The 26,927-nt window shown below is 38.6% G+C and overlaps 1 protein-coding gene across 1 annotated transcript in view; it reads right to left on the reverse strand.

Moving 5' to 3' along the window:
• The window catches only part of KCNQ1 (potassium voltage-gated channel subfamily Q member 1), a 330,334-nt gene that overhangs the window by 237,395 nt on the left and 66,012 nt on the right, over positions 1–26,927 (reverse strand). Inside the window, exons 3-8 of the mRNA XM_059474699.1 lie at positions 14,478–14,604; positions 12,680–12,758; positions 11,644–11,740; positions 10,962–11,102; positions 3,954–4,064; positions 1,359–1,454 (exon numbers count right to left, since the gene is read on the reverse strand). Of these exons, the coding sequence (XP_059330682.1) occupies positions 1,359–1,454; positions 3,954–4,064; positions 10,962–11,102; positions 11,644–11,740; positions 12,680–12,758; positions 14,478–14,604 (651 nt within the window). The remainder of the gene's footprint in view (positions 1–1,358; positions 1,455–3,953; positions 4,065–10,961; positions 11,103–11,643; positions 11,741–12,679; positions 12,759–14,477; positions 14,605–26,927) is intronic.

Raw genomic sequence — 26,927 nt, forward strand, 5'->3', positions numbered from 1 at the left:
CTCCATGATTAACAGAAGAGTGGAAGAAACAAATGACCTCTAGAAGAAACCAAGAAGGAATACAAGGAAAGAAAATTACTCATCTAGGCTGTTCTGTTGTCTTGTACCTGCTTTGTAAACATCTTGATTTAACAACAATCTTTTTGTAAGTCATTTGTAGAGCACTTACTGAATTGGGCATTCAGAAGTCTGAGACTATTAGTAAATCATGACTACAACTATTAAGAACGGGTACTCTGGAACTCATTGTCTATCCTTTACTCTTCCTTAACATTTCTAATGGAACCCATTCTGGACATGCAGTCTCAGGCTTACCAATAATTTGGTGTTCATTTCCCAAAAGAATCAGTGGGAACATTAAAAAAAAAATCCTTTCTTTACAAAACCACACCATACGAGTCTCAAGATTTTTAGCTAATCTCTGGCTATAACCAGGGCCTTTTTCACATAAACTCTGAGACTGTTTAGTTTCAAGCATAAACTTTACAGTTAGCTACTGTTTCCATAAAGATCCTGACCTGGAAACCCACATTCACTCATGAAGCTAGAGAAATAAGTCATATGTGAATGAAAAAGTTATATGGTATGTATCAAGTTTCCTTTCAAATTTGATCTCTGTGCTTCTAAAGCTATGTGCAGGTACTGAGTAGAGGGAGGAAAAGCTGGAAAAACCTAGAATGAAACCATGTTAATACTTCTCCAGGGTGCAATGCTGGCTCCAACAAAGTAAAGGATAAAATCACTTCTACAATACTGATACTGAACTGCAATTCCATTTATAACAGGGGGATCAATATTTCCCTGTCAGTCAGTTATTCTACCTGAAAAGACTGATTTTAAAGAGTCCCAGTGGTTTCCAGCCACCTATTCTAGAGCTGAAAAGTCCAAACAACATTTCCTATTTAAGATTCTGACATATTTCTCCTAAATTTGAAATTTTTGAGAATTTAGTTGTAGCAACTGAAGCATATTTGACATTTGTCTTTACAAGCAACAATATATTTTTTAAAGCACAATTCTATGTAAAACTTCCTCTTTGTTTTTTCATTACTCTAAGCATAACATTTCACAACACTTTCCTCAGGTAAATTGCTTAATAATTGCAGGATAACTTTCGGTTTTGATTTTAACCAGCTAAATTAAACAGTTTACACTGATTTGGGAGTGCACTTTTCTGCTCATTAGTTTATATTAAAGACTGGATTTCCAAAACTTGCATCTGTAATTTCTGTACAGTTTTTAATGGGAATCAGGGAGGGAAAAATTGCCAACAGCTTGGAAAAAAAATAAAAACCACAACAAAAAACCTACTATAAATGGAAAGAGATTACAGTATGCAATATGCAAGAACTCAGTACCTGTATAAGAGAAGCAGCAGCTGGAATCTGACGGTTGAAATGCTTCTGTCTTTGTTTCTGTTGTACCTTTAGGGCAAAGCCTGAACCAAGAATTCCCTGTGGAAAGAAGAAAAAAACTTTTAATTTTTTTTTTTAAGAGTGGAGGGAAAGAGCCCGACATAAAATTGCCAAATTATGTTGTGTTAATAAACTTCTATTCAGCATCATAAAACCCAACTAATTATTTTGAGGAAATGACTTAATACAGTGAAATTTTTAGTCTCAGTTATTACTTGCTGAAGCCAACTGTGAATGCTATCATGCCCTGATGCAAAGCCTGCTGGACTCAGACCCAAAAGAGGAAACAGAAATGACATTTCATACCCTCTAAAAGTCTCACAAAGTCTTGTGTAGGAAAATGACAGAATACAGGAGAAAAAAAAAATCAACCTGATGGGCTCAACTACATTTTCATAAGAAATAAAGCTTTGGCAGGGCATGATTACCATACCGTAGTAAAAAGGTCTAGTGGGTTTTTAACTATGGTATGGTAATTTCTATATCCATATATTAATCCCTGGTGGGAGTGAGGAAAGAGGAAGAAGAAAAGAAAGAGCCATATTTCAAAGTGGTCAACTGAGTTGAACACAAAGCCATCCAATTCACTCTCAGGACAAGGGACATGGACTAATGGCACTGGATGGTGTGAAACCTGAAGTAGACTCCAAATGTAATACAGATATGAAGTCCAAATTTAAGTAAAGAGCAAAACCATTTATGTGGTCATTTGCACAGCTATAGACATATTTAACAGAAGTTTTAGTAACAGGTGAAAATGAAATCTTTTATAAATTGTTTTACATGTTTACACCTACTCAAGAAAGCACAATTCTTTTCCTACACACAGTTGAAGGCATCAGAGCAGCCAGGAATCTTCGCTCGACCTCTAAGAACTCTATTAATCATTAAATATTTTGAAAGGAACATGAAATGCCCTTCCTATCATGTTGATTTAGTAAAGATCAAAGAGATGATGATGCTCACACACCACATATTTGGGAAATGAGTGGAAATCATTGCCAGATCCAGAACCCACACCAGTTGCATTTAGCCACTACAATCACTTTTGACTGTGATCTCAGCCAGATCCTCCTACTTAAAACACCAAAGTCTGAAATACAGCTTCAAACCACCAAAGTCTGAAATACAGCTTCAAACCCTGAATTCCCCCTTGGGCCAACCCACACGAACAACTTCACTCAGTAAGGAAAATCCCACTAATAAAGGGGTGATTGGTGGTGTTCTACTTCAACAAAGGTTAGGGAAATCTGACAGGTAATCATAAAACATGGCTGTGAAGGCACAGCTGCTACACAATCATTTATAAAACATTTTTGTGGCATTTTAGACTGATTTTAAAAAATCAACCAACCAAAACAAAACACCCCACCATCAACACTCTTCAGTCAAAAAAAGTAGTTTTTGGCATTTTCCATACCAATCATTTCACTTATCTGATTTCTCTTCCAAAATAAAGTGGAAGAGATTAGAATGAGGAGGGGGGGAAGCATATGCTTTAAAGGCAAACTGATGCTGGAGAATTTAAAGAACTTAATTATCCTCTTCTATAAAAGGTTATGTACTTTTAAAGTAGGCAACTAATTTTAAAAGGTCACTGGAGTTTTCATGCTGTGAAGAACTTTTGTGATGGTACTGGCATAAAAGTAATCCCATCTGTTCTGTACCATCCCCACCACTTCTTCATTAGAACTACACAAACATCTGCTAACATGACTGCTTGTGTCCCTGAATTGAAAAAATAAATATGTAAACAGAATGCTTCCGGTGGCACAAACATTTTAACAGCACAGTTCAGGAGTCTGGCTAAATTTGTGGAAAACACACCCTTAGCTACACCTGGCACTGAATATTTGGATTTTGCAAACCATAGTCCAAGATTTGCTGATTTTGAATTTACCCTTGGAACTCAAGTGCCTTGTTTCTTGTTTGAAAGCACTCAGGAACCTGTTTTCAGTGCAAATAAAGTGCCAGAACAGCTTCAAAAGGTCAGTTCTAGATCACTTTTGAAAATAGAACTTTTGCCATGGACAGATATTAATTTTGTGAAGAACTGCATCGGTGTCTCTGGCTGCTGATTGCTGTCTTTCTGACAGTGACATATTTTTGGAAGCTTTTCTAGAAGAAGGATGTACATGAGAATTCTCCAGTTCACCTTGGACCTACTCAGTTGAGTAAACTATGAGTGAATGTCTTAAAAAAACCAAACCATCATTAAGTCATCACAAAGAAGTAATTAGAAATAATTTCCTTTACACTTCTGAGATAGGCTAGGAAAATTACATGGAATTAAACATCTCTTCCTCAAATCCTTCTCAAATCTAGTGTCTCATACAAAAACCACTGCATATTTATTTAGCTACTTCTAGAAGCTCTTTTGTTCTACAAGCTACATAAATTTCAGATACAATATACAAGCTTAATACAGAGCTGACACAAAACCAGGTTAAATGAAAGGTTAAAGAATCAATAACAGAAGTTCCCTCTGATAAGTAATGAATCAGCATCAAATTTTTGCAAAAGTACAAGAGAACCTACCGCAGGCAGTGCAAAAAATGAGATTGCAAACACTGAAAAACAAGAGGCAATTGTCTTTCCTATCCAGGTCTGTGGCACTTTATCTCCATAGCCAATAGTTGTAACAGTCACCTGCAAAGAGAAATAAAGAGGGCATTACAGCAAGTATTAACAAGGCATTTTGGGCTTGTTGCTCTCTTTTCCTTTTTTTTTATTTCAAAGAAGCATTAGCTGCATTCCTGACCCTCCCACTGTCAGCCTGTGCGACACTAATGAAGGTTAACTCTTCCTTCCAGGATTGCTTCCCCACCTAATACTGAATGGAAAAACATATATAGGAAACTGAATCACAGCAAAATACACCTTTAAAATCTTGCAACGTAATTTAAGCATTCATGGCTGAGGCAACTGCACAGCACACTAAGTTACTGGGACAGGGGTTGCCTGCCCAGTCACACAGTTTCCTTAGGGAAAGGCTGCCAGCAGTTCTGAGCTGTGATTTGGTTGATGGGCAGGAGAATATTTTGCTGAGAATGCTGCATGGAAAGAGCACAGACACACACTGTAAGCAGGCACTGTGTCTGAGGTCAGGCATGAAGCACTCTAGAGATAACATTGGTACAAATAGCAAGAGAGGCTGAACATTTTCCATGTAGTAAAGACGCTGAAAACAGCCCAATGAATCACCAATTCATATAAAACACTGAGAGCAGGAACAGATGATTTAAATGCAGGAAACATCTGTTGAGTTTGCCCTTCAGAACACTGAAGCAAAGATTACCACCACAGTGATGCAGCATAACAAAGCTTAATAAGTCATTATTTGCATGAGCTCAAGGAAAGAACGTATTTGTTTGAAGCAGGAGGATACATTTGGCATCTGAGAACAATTTAAATTCACCTATGTCACCAGCTATTTCTGCATTTGTAAATTAGAGATATTTTTATCTGTGACTTCGAGGAAGGCTAAGCAAATCAGAGCATGGGAAACCACATGGAGCCCTCAAGCAGCTGAGGCACAGCTCAGCTGTTGGCTGGTCAGACTTTCTTCTGGCCCTGTGGGTTTCCAGCGCCCAGGACACAGATGTTGGTCCCACAGTCACACACACAGGCCATCCTCACCCTGTCCTGAACGTGCCCACCCTCTAAGCAAAGTCACTGTGTGCAAGTCAAACCCAGGACAAAAGGGGCAGCTTGAGGTGGGGATGGTCGTTGCAAGTTTCCCCCCAGCTGCTGATACTCAAACACTCATGTGTTTTTAGTTTTTAATACAAGTTTTAGATTTTAATTTTTAATACAAGTATTCAAAACGTGGCCTTCTTCCAAAACTGTTTCATACCCCACAGAAGCATTGTAAGGGCTAGTTAACTACCCAAGCACCTTTGTCTGTATTCCTGAAATTGTTATTAAAATTATACCACATTCAGGACCTGATGAGGGAAGGAAGCGTGATGTTATCTCCTTACCTACATAGGAGGGTGGCTCAAAAAGAAAATCCTAAAGTCTAATTACAATTTCACTTTCAAAAATATGGAATAAAAAAAGAAAACATAGTTATGGGAAAATTTACAGTCTCCAATGCCTTCTTACAGAGAAGATTATGAGAGAAAATAATGGTTTATGCTTCTGTTTTTGAAAAAAATTATAAATCCTTGTAAGCAAAAAATGTTATCAACTATTTTGTTTTACAGTACTAAAATCATGCTGAAATACACACATTAACTAGAAATGTGAAAAGAAATAGGTGCTTCTGAGCTCACCAAAGTATAACTGAAGAAGAATTCATATACATCTAAGTATTTATCTCCCCTTTCCTACCACATCCCTGCCCCTTCCTTCTGAATTGGCTTATATGAACCATCAGTAACACAAAAAAAGTATTTCCTGTGACGGTTGTCTAGCAGGCTTTTTTAAAAAAAAAAAGTTTTGGAAATTGGGTTGCAAATTAAAGTCTGAAGTTAACTTTTCTTCTGCCCTCATAACTCTAAACCATCTACAAATGCATTGTATTCTGAAATTGCATTTTCTTTTTTCCTCAAAATACATGCTGTTGAAATATTACACACCAAGTTTCTGCCCTAAGTCATTTTTTACAGCTGGATTAAAACTCCCTAAAGAGCACAATACTAATTTTACAGTTGTAAAAGAGGACATTATAATGGAAATACTGACTCAACTTCTACTCTACCATATTAAACGTGTTGGCATAATGAAATTAAATTGATACAAGATCTCACACATTGAATTTCATTGAAAAGCCTGTAAAACAATTGCTTTAATTAGGAACAAAATCATATTCATCCACTGACTGTTTTAGAACTTTGATCAGATGAACATCACCAGCGATTCAGGCATTAAGACTAATGTTGTTCCCATTACATATGAATCAAAAGTCTGAAGGGGGAATATGAAGCAAAAACCCACCCAGAAATAAGAAATAGTAATTTTCATCAGCACTATGTAGTAGGGAAAGGATTTTATTTTAGGCTATACCAGACTAAAGTGAGCACAGGAAACCAATCAGTTAAGTAAGGATGTTCTGTCCATGAAATCCTTGCTGTGTACCTTGGAAAATTTGGATAGCAAACAGCTCTAAAATGCAAGAATCTTCACTTGTAACAATATCTACATTTGTACTTTGCAAGTAACAATTTTAAAAGGTTTCCTCACATCTACCCCATAAGAGTTCCTTGTATGAGAACAAAATGTAGTTGGAAGCACTCATGGAGTTAAAGCTCAGAGATGAGAAGGCAGCTGCAAAAGGAAGGGATGCCTTTCAATTGCAAAAAGCAATTGAAAATATCTTCATCTTTCAACCCCTGCTCCAACAATTGCTAAACTAAACAAATCACCCAGAAAAAATCCAAACACATAATCCCCAACAGCAGAAATTTTTTTTAAAAAAAGGATGTCACAGGTGTATACAGATGTTGGTCCCACACAGAAAATTACATAGAAACTAAAAATGACATCTTCCCTTCTGTCAAACCTTGAAGTCAGTGTACAGTTCTCTACAGCCTTTTTAATTGAGAAGAGTGGAGAAAAGGGTTCTCAGTAACACAAGATCTGTGAGATAATTTTTCATGAAGCTATTTTTGAAATGTATGTCCAACTATTTTATAATTTAAGTCAGATTACTTTTAATTTAGCAAAAGTTTTATGCATGTGCAGTTTTGAGTGGAATTTCCTTCAACATTTCAGCAAAGTTTTCCCTCAACTTTGATTTTCAATTTACATTTAGCACACACACATGGGCTTTACTAAACAGGACATTGTTTAGTATGCTTAAAAATAAGCATACTAATTTTGCGTATGCTTAAAAATAAATAAACTTGTAAATGTTCTGTGGAATTTGGTCCTTAGTGAAAAAGTATATCTTCTAAACTGTAATAAATAAAGGAACCATAAATGCTCAAGTAGAGCTGTTATTTACAAAAAACTGCTTGCTTCAATTCAAAGCAAAAGGCACAGAGAAATATCCATGCATGGGTATATTCAATAATTGCTTTTGGAAATAGTGTTCATGATCAAAGAGACTGTTAGCACAGTTCTTCTGAGGCATGTTTGTGCCAAAGTGAAGGTTGGAAATTGTGTGTTTATTCAGTGGATATCAAAAACAGAGCTCCTCTCTGTTGCTGTGAGATAGGATTGAAATGAATGCTCAAAGAGAGACGGGGACAAAAAAACAACACCACAACAAGCCACAAGCAAATGCTAAGACCCACAAAACCCCCAGAGACAGTGAGCAGGTAATGCTTTCTGAAGGTGGTCATCTCTGACAGACTCGATGAGAACATTTATCCTATTTTTTTAAGTACCTGCTTTTTAAATTTTATTTTTAATGTTTTCCTGGTTTTATTTGCCTTAAATTTAATATAAGGTCTTTAAAATTGTCAGTCTGGACATGACAGACAGTATATGCAGAGTTATTTTGAATATTGGCACTGGAGAACTGAAAGATGCACCACATTACATTTATTTTACTTGCTAAAACTAAACCTGTTTTTGAAGGATGTACAGATATCCTGCCAGTGGCAGAATTTATACAGCTTGCACTGCATTCTAAAGGAGGAATAATACAGACAACTCTTTATGCTGTTCAAACTCTTTAGGTTTCTTCAAGCCCATAACTGACAGGGCAAATAGCTACAGTCTGTAGTTGTCAAGGAAATTCAAATAAAGCCCAGGAGGCCAATTTACATATGAAAATGGAAAAGCAATGTAGATTTATAAGTAAAAACAATGACAATGAGGAACATTTAATTACAAGTTATGCACCCTAAGGGTGTGCCTACAGTCAGCCAAGCACAGCAATATGAAAGTACCCAACTCCAGATGCACACTTAGGTTTAGTTGTGGTAACACAGACCTTTTATATGGTTTACCTCAGCTATATTGCATATTCTGTTACTGCTGCCCAAAGAACTTAGCAGTGCACACACAGACTGAGATAACAAAAATGCACAGTCTAGACAGTGAGACAAGGGGTGTGAAAACACTGTCAAGGGCTTTTTGAAGCATTCTCATTTGTGGTGTTCAAGCAATTTGGAAAATTCTGGCTAAGCATAACCAAAGCTTTCATGGTCTAACAGTTGAGAAGGTTTTTGTACGAGTTTGAGACCTCTATTAGGAAGAATCCTTGTGACTTCCCAGCTATTTGTTGAATTATAGAATGGTTTGGGTTGGAAGAAACTTTAAAGACCACCAAGTTCCAACCCCTGAGATGGGCAGGGACACCTCACACTAGACCAGGTTGCTCAGAGCCCCATCCAACCTGGCCTTGAATACTTAGACGGATGGGACATCCACAGCTCCCATGGGCGAAATTCTCTGTCCTATTTTCCTCTTGGAAAATGGGTATTTCCTGTTTTCCTAAATTTTATGGGTTTTTTCCCTAGCAGAAAGAATGAAGAATATTATAGTACCAAGAAATCAGAAATGGATGGACCTGAATACCTCTCAGTTTTGTTCTGCTAAATCTTCTTAGCAGGTAGTAGAAGTGTGTTAGAGCAGAACATGGACACCTAATTCTACTTTTAATATTAAAGAAATTACATTATGTGTTCATTGAATGCAGTCTCACACTTCATGTGGCACACTGCAACACAATAGAAGCTATAACAGAGAAAAATATGACCATAATTAAATGTATTGATGAAATAAGTTTTTTGTAATTAGGAAGACAAAATAACTGGCACACCCATTAACTGAACAATAATTCCCTGAAAGGAGAATATTTCAATATCCTGACAGATCGTGTTGCTTCTATGGGAGGTTTTACTGTATTTTCAGAAAGCCAATCTGGTCTGTCACACACTCAGTTTTTAATGGCAACGCCAATGACAGCATGTGCTTTTAAATGCAGCTACATCTGCCACTGTTAATTACTGAGTCATCTGACCAATGTAGTGGAAAATAAAAATGCCATAATGACATGAAAGCACTGAAAAAAGCTACTTGACAGAAAGCCACTTTCTTGTGCTACACAGTAAGTCTTCTGCTCCTAAGAAAGCCTGTATTTAACCATGGCAGACAGCAAGAAGAAAGAAATCTACAGCAGATCATAGCAGCAAAACAACACAACAAAACAAAACCTGTTGTATTCAAAAAGGGCTACATATGCATTTCAGCACCAGCAGACCTGCAGTGGATTTGCTCATCAATGGCTCTTTCCTTCCTCAAACAGCAAGTGATGGTTTGAAAAGAGAAGACTATATGAGCACACACATGCAGACGTTTATCAAAAATATTTCTAAATATATGTTCTTAAATACGTATATGTATTTTATTATTGAAATGGAGGTGTTAGTGCTTTCAGGCCTATACAGAAGACTTATTAGTTAGCATTATTTTTAACAAAAAAAAGAGAAGCAATGCCTTTTGATTTTAAGCAGCAAAGAAAAAGCTCTAGAAGATCAGCACATTTTGAAAGTGCAAGTATGTTATCAGTGATGTCTATGCATTTTAAAGATCTGTAGCACTTACTGATGACTGTTTGTTTGATTAATCTAATAGAATAAAAGCAGATTAAAAACTGCCATTGCTTGAATGCTAATGACAAGGAAAAACAGCTTCCAAAAACTATCTTTCTTTGAACTGCAATAGGAAACAGAAATAAGAACAATCACAGAAATGAGAACAATTACAGATGGGAAATCCCAGAACAAAATTGCCAACCTAGTATTTGTATATCCTGTGAGAACGATAGAGGGAATAGTAACTAGCAGAAGCAACAAAATTAAAATGTTTATGAAAATATAATCCCAGAATAGAGCTGCCACACCAGTAAGTTAATATAATAAACAAAGAGACACTGTCACTACTAATACCAATAAAGGAGAATTTCACTACCAGAACTAAAGATACATTTACACTGAAGTTGTGGCAGCAACTTAGCTGAGAAATCTCTAAATGAGACGGTTACAATATAGCACAGAGAAATGCTGTGTAAAGACACTAAGGGGCTCCCAAAGCAATATAACCACCTTAGAAGAGTCCTGTCCCTGGATATCCTATCTACCTTAAAAGCTTCTTGCTCCAGAATTAGTCCATTCTGAATAAACTGGGAATTACAATCACAGGTCAAACTGCAAAACACAGGTAACTGTTTTAAGGAAAAAATCCCAACTCAACAAAAAGATGGGCAAAGAAAACCAAAACAACACAGCCTTCTCAAAAAAACTAGCCCTGAGTTAGCAAGACACTTAGCATCTTAGACAGCTGAACACTACCATGACAAAGGCAGCAAGAAATAATCACTGTACCAGCAGGAAAGACAGGATAAAGAAATAGAACATGTGTGTCTACACTTTTTTAATGTAATGTGATAACTTTAGATCACATGAGACTGCAAACACCACGTAATATTACTGATCTTCTATAGTATTTTTGTAGTGTCACGGAATTACAAATTCCATGAAAGTGTATCGAAGCAGTAAGAAGCTGTTTCAAAGTGCTGCTCTTACTCCATGATTGCTTGAATTTTACTCCACACTGGACAGTGTTAACATGTGAAATTGCTATACTTACTACTCCCCACCACAGGGCGTCTGCATAGCTGCCAAACTCCGTTTCTCCAGAATCATTTACAGCATCTTTCTCAGCCAGGTACACAAAATAAGAGGAAAAAATCAGGCCTAGAAATCCAATGTAGAGTGTAGTTATCAGTTCCTGCAAAGAGAATCAAAATAACGGCATTATGATTTCATTGAGACACCTAAATTTCATAACACTGGTGGGTTATAAAAGACAACTGGAAGAGAAAAATGCAATTTCAGCAATTAAAAAATATTGACACTGAGTATTAGCTATGCAAATTGACAAAAAATCCACCGAGATCCATAGACAACAAAGAGTCAAAATGACCTCATCACACAGGACTTGTTAACCTTCCGGCCACCAAAAAGTAGTTGGGTAACTTTTTCAAACAGTGTCAGATTCAAAATAACTCTGGAATTTAAATACATTTTAGGAAATATTAGAACTAACTTTCAGAAGTCTCATTTTCAGTGGTTGAGTCCAACTACAAGTCAAAATTTGCCGAAGTGGCAGTGAACATAAGGCAGAACAACCACACTTGGTTAAAATAAATTACTATCTGCCTCCACACTAAACATAAGTGATACCAGCAGCAGGGCTGAATGTAGGCTGTTCTGAATAGCAAAGCTTTGGCATCAGCTGTGCCATTCCTCATCAGAGTGCCCAAACTCACCTGTCTGTGTATGAACACCACTGACCCCAGCAGCCTCCAGGTACCGCCCTGACGGTCAACGTGCAGCATCCGTAAGATCTGCAGGAATCGGATGCCCCTGCAACACCATTTTCAAATTAATTGACAGGCCAAACACACAAGAAGAAACACAGGTGGAAAAAGGAACTCTGGCTTCCAAAGCACAGTTTTAAGAGACACAGAGTATTTTATGTTAGATTCAGTAGCCTGTGTCTTTTCAACCCACTCACTCATCTTTCCTCTTGTTATGAAGACCATCTGGGGATATTGTCCAAGGGAAGAACTGACCTTTGTAGACATGGCTAGTAAGGATAACTCAAGGATTCAGGAATTTTGGACACAAACTGTAAACACTCTGGAAATCATTCATCAACTCATATTTGACATGTTCACCACGATGAAAAAACAAGATATGGAACCAGCTAAATGAAGATCTGATTTCCTTATCTTTGAGGAATTTCATAGGCAATTTGAACCACACAGTCCAGTAATATTTTAAAATATTCTTTTTATGGGAGTCACTGCAATCCTGGAGCATGGCTGCAGCTAGTGTGAATAGCAAAGCCCACAGCTACCCATTCATCCAAGAAAACCAAGGGGTGTGACCTTCCTGAGCACAAGGTGGATTCAGTCCATCAGGAATTCACAATCACAGACGTTTTATAAAGAAGCATCTTGAAGATGTCAGAGATATGAAGCATCAAAGAATTGGTATAAAACTAAGCTAAGAAACTAAACCAGGATTTGGGTAGAACCCACCTAGCTGGGGAAAGGGGGAAGGAGAATGAGTTTCTCTGTGGGTTAGCTTCCCACTAACCACAAAAGTGATACAACAAAATTTTATCTCCCCTACACTTCATGGGATCAGCAATACACAATCAGTGATCTGCTCTATTACATCACACTGGGCAGTGACTCATTTTCTCCTGCAAGAATTGAAACAGGGGCTAAGTTAAAACAAAACAAGAAACGCCACCTTGGTCAGATAGCACCACTTGCTTATATTGCATATAATTACCTGATAGCAGAGGTAGCAAAGACTTGACCTTTAGAGCCCACACAAAGAACTATCATCGAAGCAACAACTACAATTAAATCTGGAAAACAAAAGTCAATAGAAGAAAATTAATTACCAGCATCTTGCAATACTTCTACAAGACTACTAGAACCAAAGACCGTATCACTTTAACAAGTTGAACAGTCACTCCTACTTAATATCTTTGTTTATATATCAAGAGATCTCAATTGTGGCATATAAAAAAATTCCACCGTGTAATATCATGGAAAGGTTGTACTAAGATGGGTCAAAGCTGGCCATAGTCTAGAGGAATGAGAAGTTACTGTCAAGCAGCCTGGAATTCTTACTAGCTTTAAGCCAGGAGGAATTTCAGCAGTTTCCATCTATTCTCTCTTCTCCAATTCTTATTTTCTCTTCTGTGCTTAGACAGGATTTTAATTGACAGAGATTTTAAGGTTAATTTCATATATAAGAAAATTGCCTTACTATCATTTCATCTGTCCAGGCCTAAAAGGGAGAGAAAATTGAAATTAGGGTATGAGTCTAATTTAGTTTAAGTCAGTCAGTACTGTACTCTAAATCTACATGCCTCAGGCCTAGTAAATTTTGGAAAGGAACTCTCTATTTTGGAGAATTAAATAATTCTTGATCCATATCTGGGACAGCAGAACTACATTTTGCTTTCCAAACTGATCTAATTTGGATGATGTTTCAGAATGCTTAGTGTTCTAGCACTTGAGAGAAATGGATTGTGGCCAGAGGGAAAAGATGCAAAGTCTTTTTATAGCTGCAGTCACACCTGAGATGCAGTTGCTATTTACACATATACATATAGACACACACATATATGGATGGATGGATGGATGCACAGAGGAGCAAAATAAATTTTGTAATTGTAAAAATACCCAGGTACAAAATTTTGTAATTTACATTCGGAAAAACTGTAGATAGTTTATGGAAACCTATGTCCTGTACTCAACAATATATAATGTTTCTGAGTAGTGGAAAATGTCACAGAACAAGAATTACTATTCTTCCACAACAATACTCCTCTTCCAATGCCTGATTAATTTATTTAGTCCATATAGATTTCAAGTACTTAAGTTCAGGGAAAAGGTCTTTACACTGTTTTATCAATGCTGGCCAAGAAAATACAGATTGATTTTGAATTATGTTTCTTTTGGTGAAACTGTTAAAATTAATGACAAGCATTCTAAAAGAAACAATGATTAGTGACATGTATGGAATATTTGGATGTAATTTCCAGGAACCCTAAAGTCATTTTAGGAAGCCAATTGAATCCCAATGAAATTGAGGGGTCCAGCTCCAAATGCATCACTGAAAACTTTAATTCAACTGATACACAAAGCAACTGCAGTGCATCTATTGCACGCCAATGTGTGACACACAGCTCAATTAGAGTGCAAAATAAACTCATAATAAGCTAGTCAAATGGCTGCTAAAGGGAGAAAAAAAGGCTGTTCAGTATCTTTGAAAAAATATATTTGGGGCTCTTGTACAGTATCTGGGATCCTCAGGTCACAGTAGACAGGACTACAGCCAAGACTTATTCCTGGCAAAGCTTAAGATCATTTCTGAAAATACAAACCAAGCTACATTTGTTCTCAAATGACAGTGCCATGAGTTCCTGAAAGGAAATTCAGATCTACATTCACACTAATGACAAGAGCTCCTGCTCTAACTTGGCTTCAAGTGCTACACAAGTTCAACTTCTAAAAGCCTTCAGGGCAAGTTTTACTAACTGTTTACGTTGACTTTGCAAGCTTTGCATACTCACCAATGATGGAAATGGGCTTCCTAGCGAAACGAAGCCTTCCCCACACTCCCACGTATTTACTGCGGCATCCTGCTGACCATAGCCGAACCACATACTCTGTTCCAAAGAACACCACTAATACAATTTCCTACAAGAAACACACGGGGAACAAAGTTAATTTTCTACTCCATATATGTCTTTCATCTCTTTTCAGAATGTATTAGAAAGCAATAAATAAAATGCAAAATTATTTATCAACTATAGCAAAAATGATCTGAAATAAAATAGAAACACCTGTAAGAATAGAGGAAGAAAATATTAGGAGCAAAATGAAACACTTTGATTGCATGCAGTTTGGCTTGTCTACTTGTACTAAAACTGAAAACCATTCTGTGCAATTCACTTGGTCTAATTCAAACAAAAGATTTCCTGACTGAGCCAAAGCAAACAAGCGGAGTCTGTATTTAGAAGATGAGCATTTTGCTAGTTTATTGCATTTCTAGAAGAGGTGTGCTTCATGTACCATCTACCAGATCAGCTTAACTTCCCCCTAATTTATACTTTTTCAGTGTCCCTTTAAGCTCACATGGATTGAAAAATGTTTCTAGTATCCATCACCAATAGGTCAGTCTCCAGGTACACTGAAGACAAAGTGAGCTCTCTAACACACCTTTCCCATCCTTGTGTCAGCATCTGGCGACTTCAGCAGAAACAGAGATCTAGTCCTGCAGCACTGCCGGTACCAAGCTACTTATAAACTACTCACCTATACTCAGGTATGACTTTGGGAATGCCTCCAAGGTGACAGATGTCAAAGACACCTGATATTGTTGTTGATTGGACGGAGGTACAGTTAGGTCCTATTTGGAACATCATCAATGTGCAGATAAACCTTGGGCTTTCCACAGACTAGATAAGCATGGCATACCCAGCATGGTTTCCGTGTATATCAGGGAGCTACAATCCTCCCTTATTGGCCAACTCAATTAATAAATGGTCACATTTTCCATCAGAGCCAACAACAAAATCTACTTATTGAGATGGTAAGAGTGGCTTGTCATTGAAAACACACAACACATGGCATTAAGTAAGAGTGCAGCTGAGAAACCAGTCTCAACATGTCACAGTTACACAGGTTAGTGCAGATTAACAGAATGAGCCCTTGTTTCAAAGCGTGATTCCACATAAAGAGCAACTGCAGAGAACACAATGTGCTGTTGAACATTCTATCCACCCCTCTCACATGTCTGCAGGGTTCACTGCTGTTTTGCATAACAAATTGGCAAACAGGACTCAAGATGGTACTTATGATTATTTTCTTAATTGACTGAAATAGCCAGGACACAGCCCTAGTTTAGTCAAGATGAATGGGAGACATTATCACCTTCAAAAATGCATGGGACATTGCCCTGAATACTGAGCAAAATAATATGGCTGTACACAGTAAAAATAATGGGGAAAAGGTTAGGCATCAGTTGACATTGCTATAATATTTTTGTGGCTCTAAAAAAACTGGATGGCATAAAAAACCTGCTCATCTTAGGGCAAGAAATTGTCTAAGTTCAACTTCATGACATTTCTAGCCAAGCTGGTAGAACATGAGCCAGGGCTCTTTCCCTTAATTTTGATGTGTCATAACCTATGCAAGATGTCAGATGCAGTAGAACATCACAATTGTTTATAGACACTTGTATTCAAGGTAGGTTTTTAAGATATAATAGAACTATCAAAAGCATTGGTTGTAATGAACAGGCTCTTCAATCCAGCCAAGAATCTCTTCTACAGCTTCCTTCTGAAAGAAGATTCCTTCCTTCCTTCTGAAAGGATCCACCAGAACCCTCCATCTGTTTTTTTTTTTTTTACTTTAAAATTGAATTATTGTTAAATGTTTTTCAATAAGTTAAAGGCATAATGAACATCATAAATTGAAAGAAACAGCAGCTGCACCAGATGCTTTAAGGAAACCTTGTGTCTTATGACAAGCTTCAAACGCAATGAAACTCTCCCTTTGTCCAGTCTAATGTCACTTACGAACCAAAATTGAATGGGAGAATTATAAACTCTGCTTGACATGAGGTCCTGTGGAATTGTCACAGAAATCAGAGCACCTTCTCTGATCAGGTGACTGTATTCCTTTCACAGACCTGGTCAATATACCCTAATATTCAAGTGCTCTCCCTTTTGCAGAGGACTAGTACATTTCCCTTCATCACTACTACCATGGAGGAAATTCCCTTTGCAAAAGACAATTCCAACCACACGGGAAGCAAAAGCTGTCCTTCATTCAAAATAGCTCATCTGAGGAAGCGATAGGAAGGGATATATAAGGGTATATAAGGATATATATAAGGCTTCACATCATGTGTGATCGCACAGATAATACCATTCAGACATCCCCAAAAGCAATTGCCAAAAGCAAAAGAAGGGAAAAAGGTTACCTTGGCAAGGAAAGAAAAAGCCAGAGAAAAAGGTAACGTTTTAGCACAATGGACCCACAAACAGCCCTGCGGACTGCCAGGATCACAGCTTCAGTTTTACAGGAGGAAGGCAGGAAGAGAAAGCGCGGATTGTGCTGCAAAGGAGCGAGCGTTCCCCACGCAGGGAATTTGCATGGGAGCTGTGCCCGTGCTTCCTAAAGCCCTGCATGGTTCATTGGCTAACAGGCACACCGGCAAGTATGCAAATGGGGGCTGTCCCAAAGACAATGGGACAGACACGCACTCAATGGTTACTGTCACCCAGCCCTTTGCGTGACATGCAGACAAGCTCAGGGAACACTGATTGTCCCATAGACTCCGCTGACTGCGGGGAACGACCAGTCGGCTTACACCAAGACACATTTTTCACTCCTGACGTTTTGATAAAGGCTTATTGACCTAAATGAGACCCAAGTTATTCAGGGAACATCGGGGGTGAAAGTGCACAAGCTGTTCTTCATGGTCATACACAAAACCGCCAGGTATCCATTAGCAACTGGCAAATTCCCCCTCCCCTGCCCGTGGCTCTGTGACAGACAAAAGTGTTTTTAATATCTTGTGTTGCATAAATCTAATAAGTAGTCTCCTGGGGGTGGGGCAGGCTGATGAATTTCTGTCTGTGGGCTCTTATATTAGTGGCCAGAAACTTGCAGACAATAAAAAAAGTACATTAGTTATGTTCCTCTGAGCTACCAAAACATTCCCTTTATTCTTCTGATTACCAACTTAACATGACATTTACACGCACTAGAAGACAATAACTGCCTGAAAAACACAGGTGAGTATGGGAATTAAAGCTCAGTAGAGGAGTTTTCTTGGTTAAAATTACATACACACAAACACTACACACTGTGCAAGGACCCATTCAACCCAATGTAACTTAACAGAAATCTTTCTACAGGGTGAAAAAAGAAATGCAACACTGAGATTAAAAATTTACATGGTATAAGGAGCCCTCTAAGATGTGACAGACACATACATGCACACTATGGGCATACAGGGGCTGTGTCAAGAGAAAATACTTTTTCTTCCTTTAATTATTGATTTCTACATGGTATCCTCACTCCTGCCCTCCCTCCTGTTCAGCCCAGCTATGCCCTGTGCCATATTCATGACTTCTCAGCCACATAATCCCAGCACAGCCAAGTAAAACATGGCATAATTTAATCATCTGGTTACAGTACAGCTCTCACCATCCAATGAAGGAACTTGAGCAGGATCAATACAAACACAGTTGCCTGACAAATATACCCATGCTATCTGCTAGTACAGTCCACACCTCCAGAGTTCCCAGGGTGTTTTGCTAATAAATGCATCTGGAAAAGCCCTTCCTTTACTTCTCAATCCCCACTGTTCTGAAAGAGCTACAAACCTTGGATGGGAGACATCCAATACCTACACTGTGAAATAAAGTACAGTAGCAACTCCAAAAGAAATCACAGGGCCCTAAAACTTAACTGAAAGAAATGTTTTTAAGCTATTAGATTAATAACTTGAGAGGAAAAAACACAAAAAAAATCATGACACCACAACAACAGCTATTTAACAGATACAGAAATTGTCTCTGGAGGCTATGAATGCATCTGTATAGAGAACATATTGCTCTGCCTGTTCTGCTATAGAGAACAGGCTCTGCCTGTAGACCTCAAAACTATAACTGGTCACAGAGCATCACATTCAGGCAATTAAATTCCATTTGATGTGGGAGGGCTAGACAAGGTCAACTGAAATCTATTACAAACAAAAATCTCTTTACTTGGTCCCTAGACTTTTTTCAATGCACTCCATAAATGTAAGAGAGGTAAAACACATGCTTTAAGAGGAAGGAGGCAAAGTGTACCATTATGTTATTCTGATTGGCTACAGAACACCCAAAACTGAAGAGTGCATACAGCTTATTGCATCTCCCATGGAGGTGTCTGCGCTAAGAGAAAGGAAAGATGACAGGCACAGGAAGACAAGAGGCATTGGTGAGGGGGACAGCTTTGAGACTCACAAGTACACATTTCTTGTACTGAAGGATTTCCTCCCATCTCAACATTTCACTGGGAATACAATTTTTACCCATATCTGCAATATCACAAGCTCTACTACATTACCCTCATAGGAGAGATAAATCACATTATTCCCACAATTCTATTAAATCTGGCTTCAAGGATGATAAAGTTCCCACAGATTTCTTTAAACAATTAAATAATCCCTCATGCAGCTTATGTAGAGATTGCATGCCAACAACCATTCCTTCAGCTGTAAGATTCCTATGGCTCTACTTGCACTGAAAGCTATTTTTTAGCCAAGACAATGGAATATTGCTGCTACAGAGAAGTGGAACCTCCTCACAGTCTCAGGCAGCAGTAGTGGAGCAAGGACCCTGCCACAAGCTTTTTTCAGCAGTCATGACAAGCAGGAGCCAAGAGAGGGGACAACAGATCTGCTGAAGTAAAGTGACAAACGGGACACTTGCCATCAGTCAAGGGCTGTGTAGCTGGATTGGACAACAACCAGGCTAAGCATCTTAACAAGCAGGGATACAGCATCTCTCTACTCCTCAAAAGTCAAAAAAAAAAGGCAGGAGCATGTCTCTCATAATGAACCTTAAAGATTACCCAGCTCCAATACCCCTGCCATGGGGGAAGAACTTTCCACTAGACCAGGTTGCTCAAAGCCCCATCCAGCCAGGCCTTGAACACTTCCAGGGATGGGGAACCCACAACTCCTCTGGGTAAACTGTTCCAGTGCCTCATCACCCCCACAGTAAAGAATTTATTCCTAATAGCTGATCTAAACCTGCACCTCTCAGTTTGAAGCCATTCCCCTTTGTCCCATCCTATTGTAGAAAGTCCTCTCCAGGTTTCTTGTAGTCCCTTTATGTACTGGAAGGTGCTCTAAGGTCTTCCCAGAGCTTTCTTCTCCATGCTGAACAATCCCAGCTCCCAGACTTGTGTTCACAGGAGAGGTGCTGCAGCCCTCTGATCCTCTTTGTGGCAACAGGTTGCATTTACACAAAACCCAAACGCTACAGACTGTATGATAATTCAGAGACCTGGAGCCCACTCCTCAGCACACTGTTCACCTGACACACCAGGGCTTGCAAAACGCTTCAGACAGCACTTCTGTACAGCCTGAGCAGGGCATGCAAATTAACAGCAGCAAAGGCAACTGTTTCTTCTAATCTCACCCACTTTGTACAGAGAGGCCCCTCTTTGTTCTATTGAGAAAGGCAGGATTTTTTTTCCTGAAAGCTGTACTGTGCTTTCTAAGATACACAGAACAGCAAAATCAGATGGCCTAGGCAAGCACACAAAGACTCAATAAAGTAAAAATCCCAACTTGTCCAAGTACAAAGATCAAAAATAGAAAGACAAGTGGTTTCTCGTATATGTAAACACTTACTGAGCAACAGCAAGTCTCAAAACCCCTACTTAGGACTGGAGATTTTTCTCCCCCATACTTAACCTCCTCACTTCCAAAGAGCTTGTAAATTACATCTTTTCAGAGGAAAACAAATAATGCTACATTTTTAAAAAATGTTTAAAGCCAACACCCTTGGTTGTTCCTTTCTTTCAAAAGACTGGTTTTTCATTTGCTAAAATTCTTTATCTGGCAAATTGGGCACCAAATGATTAAAGAGGCTACAGAAAACCAAAAACATTATATCACCTCCTTCAGAGGCCCATATTAATCCCAAGTTACTGGACATCATTAAAGCTCCCTTATTATGTTTTAAATTAAGATGACATAATGTTTCCATTACTGTTCATGTCCTGAAAAAAAGGGATGCTTACCAGGAGACAGAGCAAGAACAGTTGATTGTGATGAAGCTTTTTTATTTTCCCTTAATCAGTGCTGAGAGCACAGAACAATAGCACTGGGACCATTAAACAATACTTCAGGCCTGCAATTTTGGGTTGAATTTTTTCCAAAGGCTCCAAGCAACCAAATCCTTTTGAATTTCAAAAGAAGTCAGGCACCTAACTCCTTTAGGTGTATTTAAAAAGCCTTTTGCTGATTTCCTTTGCTCTCTTCTCACTAGAGTTTTCACCAAACCCAAATGCTGGGAGTTGGAATTTTTCCACCAGCCCCAAAAGGCCTCAGATGTCAGTGGTGTAACTCTGCACGTGAAGGCATGGATGCCTTACAGCAGCTTTGCACACCGTCACTCCTGCACAGGTCTCTTCATAATGCAGTTGTCTTTAGCTTTTGAATGTGGCTGCCGATGATATCCACCAGGAATTTGCAGACGTGAATTAAGCTGGGCTTGCACATTCATTTTACAGAACTCGTTTTAATGTGCAGCTCTCCCCCATCACAAAGTATGCTCTAGAAGTAGACTTCAAACCCAAAGTAGTTGGCAAGAGAGAAAGTGTCAACGTGCTAACCCTGATACAAAAATTATTAAAAATCCCTATTCCTTTTCTGTTTGTTTCATGGACCTCTTATTCAGGGCTTCATAAAAGTCTCTAGAAGGAATTCATTCAGGACCCTCTCTTTGAAAAATGCTCTGGTTTCTACCCAGTGCAGCATATGCTTAATTTTATATCTTACTGAATTCAAAGGAACTATTCACCTACACTTCAGATGAAGCACACATGAACACAGTTCACAAATACGTAAACTCATTCATCAGTACATACAATATGCTAATACAAGTAGAAGGAACTGCTACAGACTATTTTAAAAAATCAGTGTAAGCCAAGCAAGTCTGTATTTGTGTGTTACAGAGAACTGTCATAATAACACTATTTACACAGTGGCTACTTTCCTTGATCTGAGCATTTTCATCCTGTCAAGTATCTTGTTGCATGCTTTTTTATTAAACAACCTTTCTCACTCCTTTTTAAAAAAGCTACTTCATACCCACCATGCCCTACACCAAGCAGCTCATAAGTCTTGCCTTTGCTCCAGAGCCAACATGGAATTCACTGAGGGACCTCAGGAAGAGACTGTATGCCTGTTGTTTTCCAGCCACAAAGTACAGGGCAATAAAAGCCACTGTGACTCCCAGCAAAGAATATTTCCTTTATACCCTTAGACTATCATCTTACAACACTACTCCATTCTAAGAGAAAATAAATATTGCATAGCATCTCTTATCTGTAAGCAGAGTGAAACAAAAGGAAGAATTTGGCCATGATCTGCCTAGCTTAACTTGCAGTAGTTCCACTTTGTACAGCTAAAAGCGAATGTAAGGGTAGATAGCATATTTAAGATGTAATGGTCAGGTTCTGGTCACCTGCTATAAAATTTTATAACAGCAACACCTGAAATCTAGTAGTTTCAGACATAATGTACTTTTTTTTGTTGAGGCCGTATTGTAATAGCATCCAGGAAGCATCACCACATTTGAAATTAAAAGGAGCACTGATAAAAAAATATTTTTGTCCTGGTGGTTTTGAAAACCCACTACTCAGCACCCACACGAATGCTTCAAGACAAGAAGCACTCCGGATGGAAGTACAGCTGGATATGCACAGAGACATCACGAGGCCCCCACATTGAGCTAATGAGCTAATTATTTATGGCCTATTTCAACAACTTGCTCCTGCAAAAGCAGATACAGAGTATGCAGAAGAGGAGCTCTTTCTGACAAAGTTCTAACTTCTTAACCCTCTTGTGCAGGCAAAATATCTCCCCGAGGCCCAGTCCTTCCTCCTGGAAGTAAGATATGGAATGGTCCTCTGTGCTAGCCTTGCTTCAGGATCCTCAGCTCTGGCCTTGCTGCTCTTCTCTATGTGGTTTTTGGTTTTTCTTTCAAGGATGTAATGTAATTTCCACAAGTAAGAAGAGCGAGAGGTCACCAAAAGCAGGACATTAATTACACATTTACTCATGATATCCTCTTCTTCTAGAAGAAGCATGTTTTCAAAAATCATCCTCCAAAACCAGGATTTCTGGCCTGAGCAATGAACAAGCTCTTCAAAAAGAGTTTAAAAAGAAATAAATCTTAAGTGACTAACATCGGTTTCAACTTCCTCCAGATTTAAAAAAAAGGCAAAAAAGAAAACAATTTTTGTCTCATCTGGCAGGACAAATTTCCAGTACAAAAACATGAAGGTCTGAAACAAAATCCTTTCACACACCTGGGTGACAGTCACTCAGTTAGCAGCATAGGGTTCAGCATTGATAAGGGTTCAAGTGCCGTATTTCTGTTTGACATTCCCATAAACACAACCTGCTTTTGCCTCAACATACTTGAGCTCTCTCCCTGGCCTGCTCTAGGGAATACACATCATGCTCTTCCACACAGCTGCAAAAACAGCCACACACTAAACCTGCAGTCCAGCACTTAATACTCCTCACAGGAAAACACATGTGCTAGTTTAAGCTAATAAAAACCCTCTCAGATGCCATATGTACACAGCCCATTCAGTCAGCATTTTACAGTTGCCTCTAAAATTTGTGAAGGAGGAGAGGAGAGCTATTTGACATGCAAAATAAACGTAACTGAAGGCAACAAAGTCAGCATTTTCAGCTAAGTGGCAAATCCATTTCACATAGTGAAGGCAAGTAGGCTGCTCTGGCACCAATTCCCTGCGCCCGCTCCAGCCAGCGAGCGCCGAACAGTTGTGGCCATCATTCAGCGCATCAGGATTAGAGCATTCCGAAATGGGAACTTAATTTATTACCAACCAAAGCACATGGCCAGCGCTGTGCAAACTCTCTCCAGAGCTTTGATAGCGTTCCAAAGAGACCAAACTGAACTCACATTTGCAAAATGAAGATAGAAGCCAGATCTCTCTGAAGTCGCGTAGCCCATTAACCAAGCTACCGTTATGCGCAAAGACTTATATTTTTATATGAATTCATGTTTCTATCAGTTTAGGGTCCAACATAAATAAATGGTGCAGAGGCAGCTCTTTGCAGAATTCAAAGTTAGTAAAGGAGAACTGCAGCTCTGTGAAACTCCACTCACTCACTATCATCTTTCCTCTGCTCCCTTTACAAATAAAGGACAAGTGCACTATTCATTGCTGGAAGAAAAAAAAAATTCTTTAAAAAGCCACAGCCTTCTCAGTAGCAGCTGGTCTGAGCTTCAAGACATCAAATACCTCAGGAAGCTAATGGGCATTATATGGAATGAATTTTTACAGAAACAAAACAAATAAAAAAAACAAACAAACAAACCACCAAGCTGGTATTTGGCAGAATTCAGCAACACCATACTCAAAAGCTCTTTGGAAAAGGAGGGACCTTGTAAAACCAATGCCTTGGATATGTCAAGAATAAACTCTAGACTCTGCACAATACCAAGCAAAAGCCACCTGAGCAGAAGAATTCCCCCAGCAGAACAGTGGTTGAAGAGTTAAACACAATTGTAACTTAAAGCAATGGGCACAAGGAGCATGGTTTAGAGACAGATGAGCCTCTTCTGTGCTGGAGCATTGGGCAATGAAGGTCAGACTTAGAGTACACTTTAAGATACACATTATTAGAAGAACCAAAGCATTGGTTATGCATTATAAATGCGTTAACACATTAGAATGTCCAACTGGTAGCAGTAGAGCACAACTTCATATTGGTGCACTCATTTTTCTAAAGCTTGAGGCATAGCTGCTCTTTATGTGAACTATATTTCCAGGTAATTCATTGAAGCATTTTTTTGAAGGATAGCAGAATTTTCTAGGCCCTTCTCTCTGATCTGAGATTATTGTTGCCTAAATTAGTATTAAAATAAACATATCTTTGTAAACATTTTCCAAATAATTTTTCCCAGCAAGTGATGAAGGAAATGTCAGTCTTACTCCACAGTTAGATGAATTCTGTCAATAATTATAAAACTTCTTTTGTTTTGTGGTTAGGATGTTTTTGATGTCAAAAGATCATCCAATGTTTTAGCCTACACTTTATATCTTCGCAGTTTTTAATGCTTACGCTTTTAAAAAGCTGATTTTTGGATATCTGTCCTGCTTAAGCCTCTCAAGACCCCATTAGATGTTAGATGTGATATCAACAAAAAACCTGAAGTCTAATCTGGACACCAAAGGCCTTACTCACAAATCAAAGAGCCAAGATCACCCACTGGAACCAAAAATGCTCATCACACACAAAAATATATGTGTTCAGCAACAATGGAACTAGTGAAAACTCACACTTGTAGCAGTTGTCTTACAGAAGTGAAGCAAGAGGTTATACTAAAGAAAGGTGGGTCCTTGCTTTAAACATACCCAACCCTCAATATTTACTAACTCACGACACAAACCACCACTCTGTGTGAGTGGTAACTGAAACATGAGACACTCTTCACATCACACCATTACTGAGAGGTTATAATGTTTTTTCCACTGTAAAAAATTCTTTTATAGCAATATTTTCTCAGTATGCAAAATAAATAAATACAGGCGAAGTTATTTTCTAAAACAAAGTGAGAGGAAGAAGAGGGGGCGTCCTGATGCACAACCACCAAAAACACTGACACATGAATAGTGTATGTAAAGCGCAAACAGCTCTGCTAAAAATGACTTTAATGACAACCTCGTGTTTTCCCTTTCCCCAACATGCAACACATTCACATTTAACTCTGTCAATCACTGTCACTTGCTCAGGGTTTAATTCATAACAATTATATTACACTAAAAAGGGAACTGTCTTGTGTACAATGTGCATTTCCTCATCAACTGGATGGCCAAAGGAAACCTACTAGATATGCAAAGTATTTACAGCTGTGTCCCATAACTGGGTATTTGAATATTTATAAGCCATTGCACTTGGGATAGCAAAGCTGATGACATGAGTGCATGTTTTTAGTAAGCCCAAAAATAAAGATTTCCTCATTAGAAATCTGCCCTTAGTATGTTATATCAGAGAATTCTTCTATCATGTGCCACATTACTTATCCCAAATGGCACACTGATAGAGCCAGAAATGCTGTGCCTATCCGAACATCAAGTTTTACGGTGCTCTAGATGTGGTAGAAACTCTCTGGCCATCCTTTATGTGGTTTCACACCCTTTGAGTAATAGTAATGGGTATTTCATGCTATGAAGACATGGACTATGTTCATCTTGGGTGCTAATTTACTCTGAAAAAAATAAGAAAGCCCTCTTTTAGACACTTTGTGAATTAAGCGCAGGCTCAAGGAATTGAATTACTTTTTAGCTTTAAAACTACTGCAAACAAGGGTGGTGGTAAAGTGAGCAGAGCAACACCAAGCAGTTAGCACTGCAATTCCTCACACTGCTGTAAGAAATCATCTTTGACTGTTTCAGTGTTAAGGGTAACACTGAATGCGGATTCTATTTTTTTTTTTTAACATGGAGAACAGGGAGAATAAGCTTGGGGAAGGGGAATCTATTGCAAACTGGAGGCAATTGTGTACTGACTACTGTACTGATGTCTTCCGCAGAAATTCCAGCCACATTAGCTTTGGCAGCAATTAAAGAGTACTTCTGGAATCCTTAACATTCAAGGAGTTCTTTTAACTTCACTTCGTGTTCTGTGGTTCTTTCTACTCTTTAAATCAGCGAAAGCAGGGTGTTTTCTTCAACCTTCAACTTGTTTTACTGTTAAAATAAATACAAAGATAATTCAGTCACACCTCAGGCTCAAAGGAACCCCACTGAAGTATTTATTCCTCTTCAGGAGCTGAGAAGCTCCTCTTTTGCTCAGGTTGTGCCTCTTTACTGCTGCTCAGTACACTGTGCAGCTCTGCCTGTGAGCCAACACAATCATAGCACCCAAAGATAAAAGAAGCTATTCAGAGTTTTGGCAGGAAGAATACTTCTGACATTTTGTTTTGGGATTAGACTTCAGTCATGAGGCTTTAACACTAAGCTGCCCATGGTACATACACAGATCTGATTTCTGACACCTCTTCACTCTATAACAAATTATTTTTTAATATCCCCATCCAAATCAATAGGATGACCACTGAAGCCAAGCTGCCATCCTTAACAGACAAGCACAGTTGAACCAAGCTGTTGAAAAGGGAAGATTACACCCTTACACCACTGATAACTGAGTACTGAGCCACATAATCAACAATTTATGCTTCCTG

Source organism: Ammospiza nelsoni, chromosome 6 (assembly GCF_027579445.1).
Source record: "Ammospiza nelsoni isolate bAmmNel1 chromosome 6, bAmmNel1.pri, whole genome shotgun sequence".
Lineage (NCBI taxonomy): Eukaryota > Metazoa > Chordata > Aves > Passeriformes > Passerellidae > Ammospiza > Ammospiza nelsoni.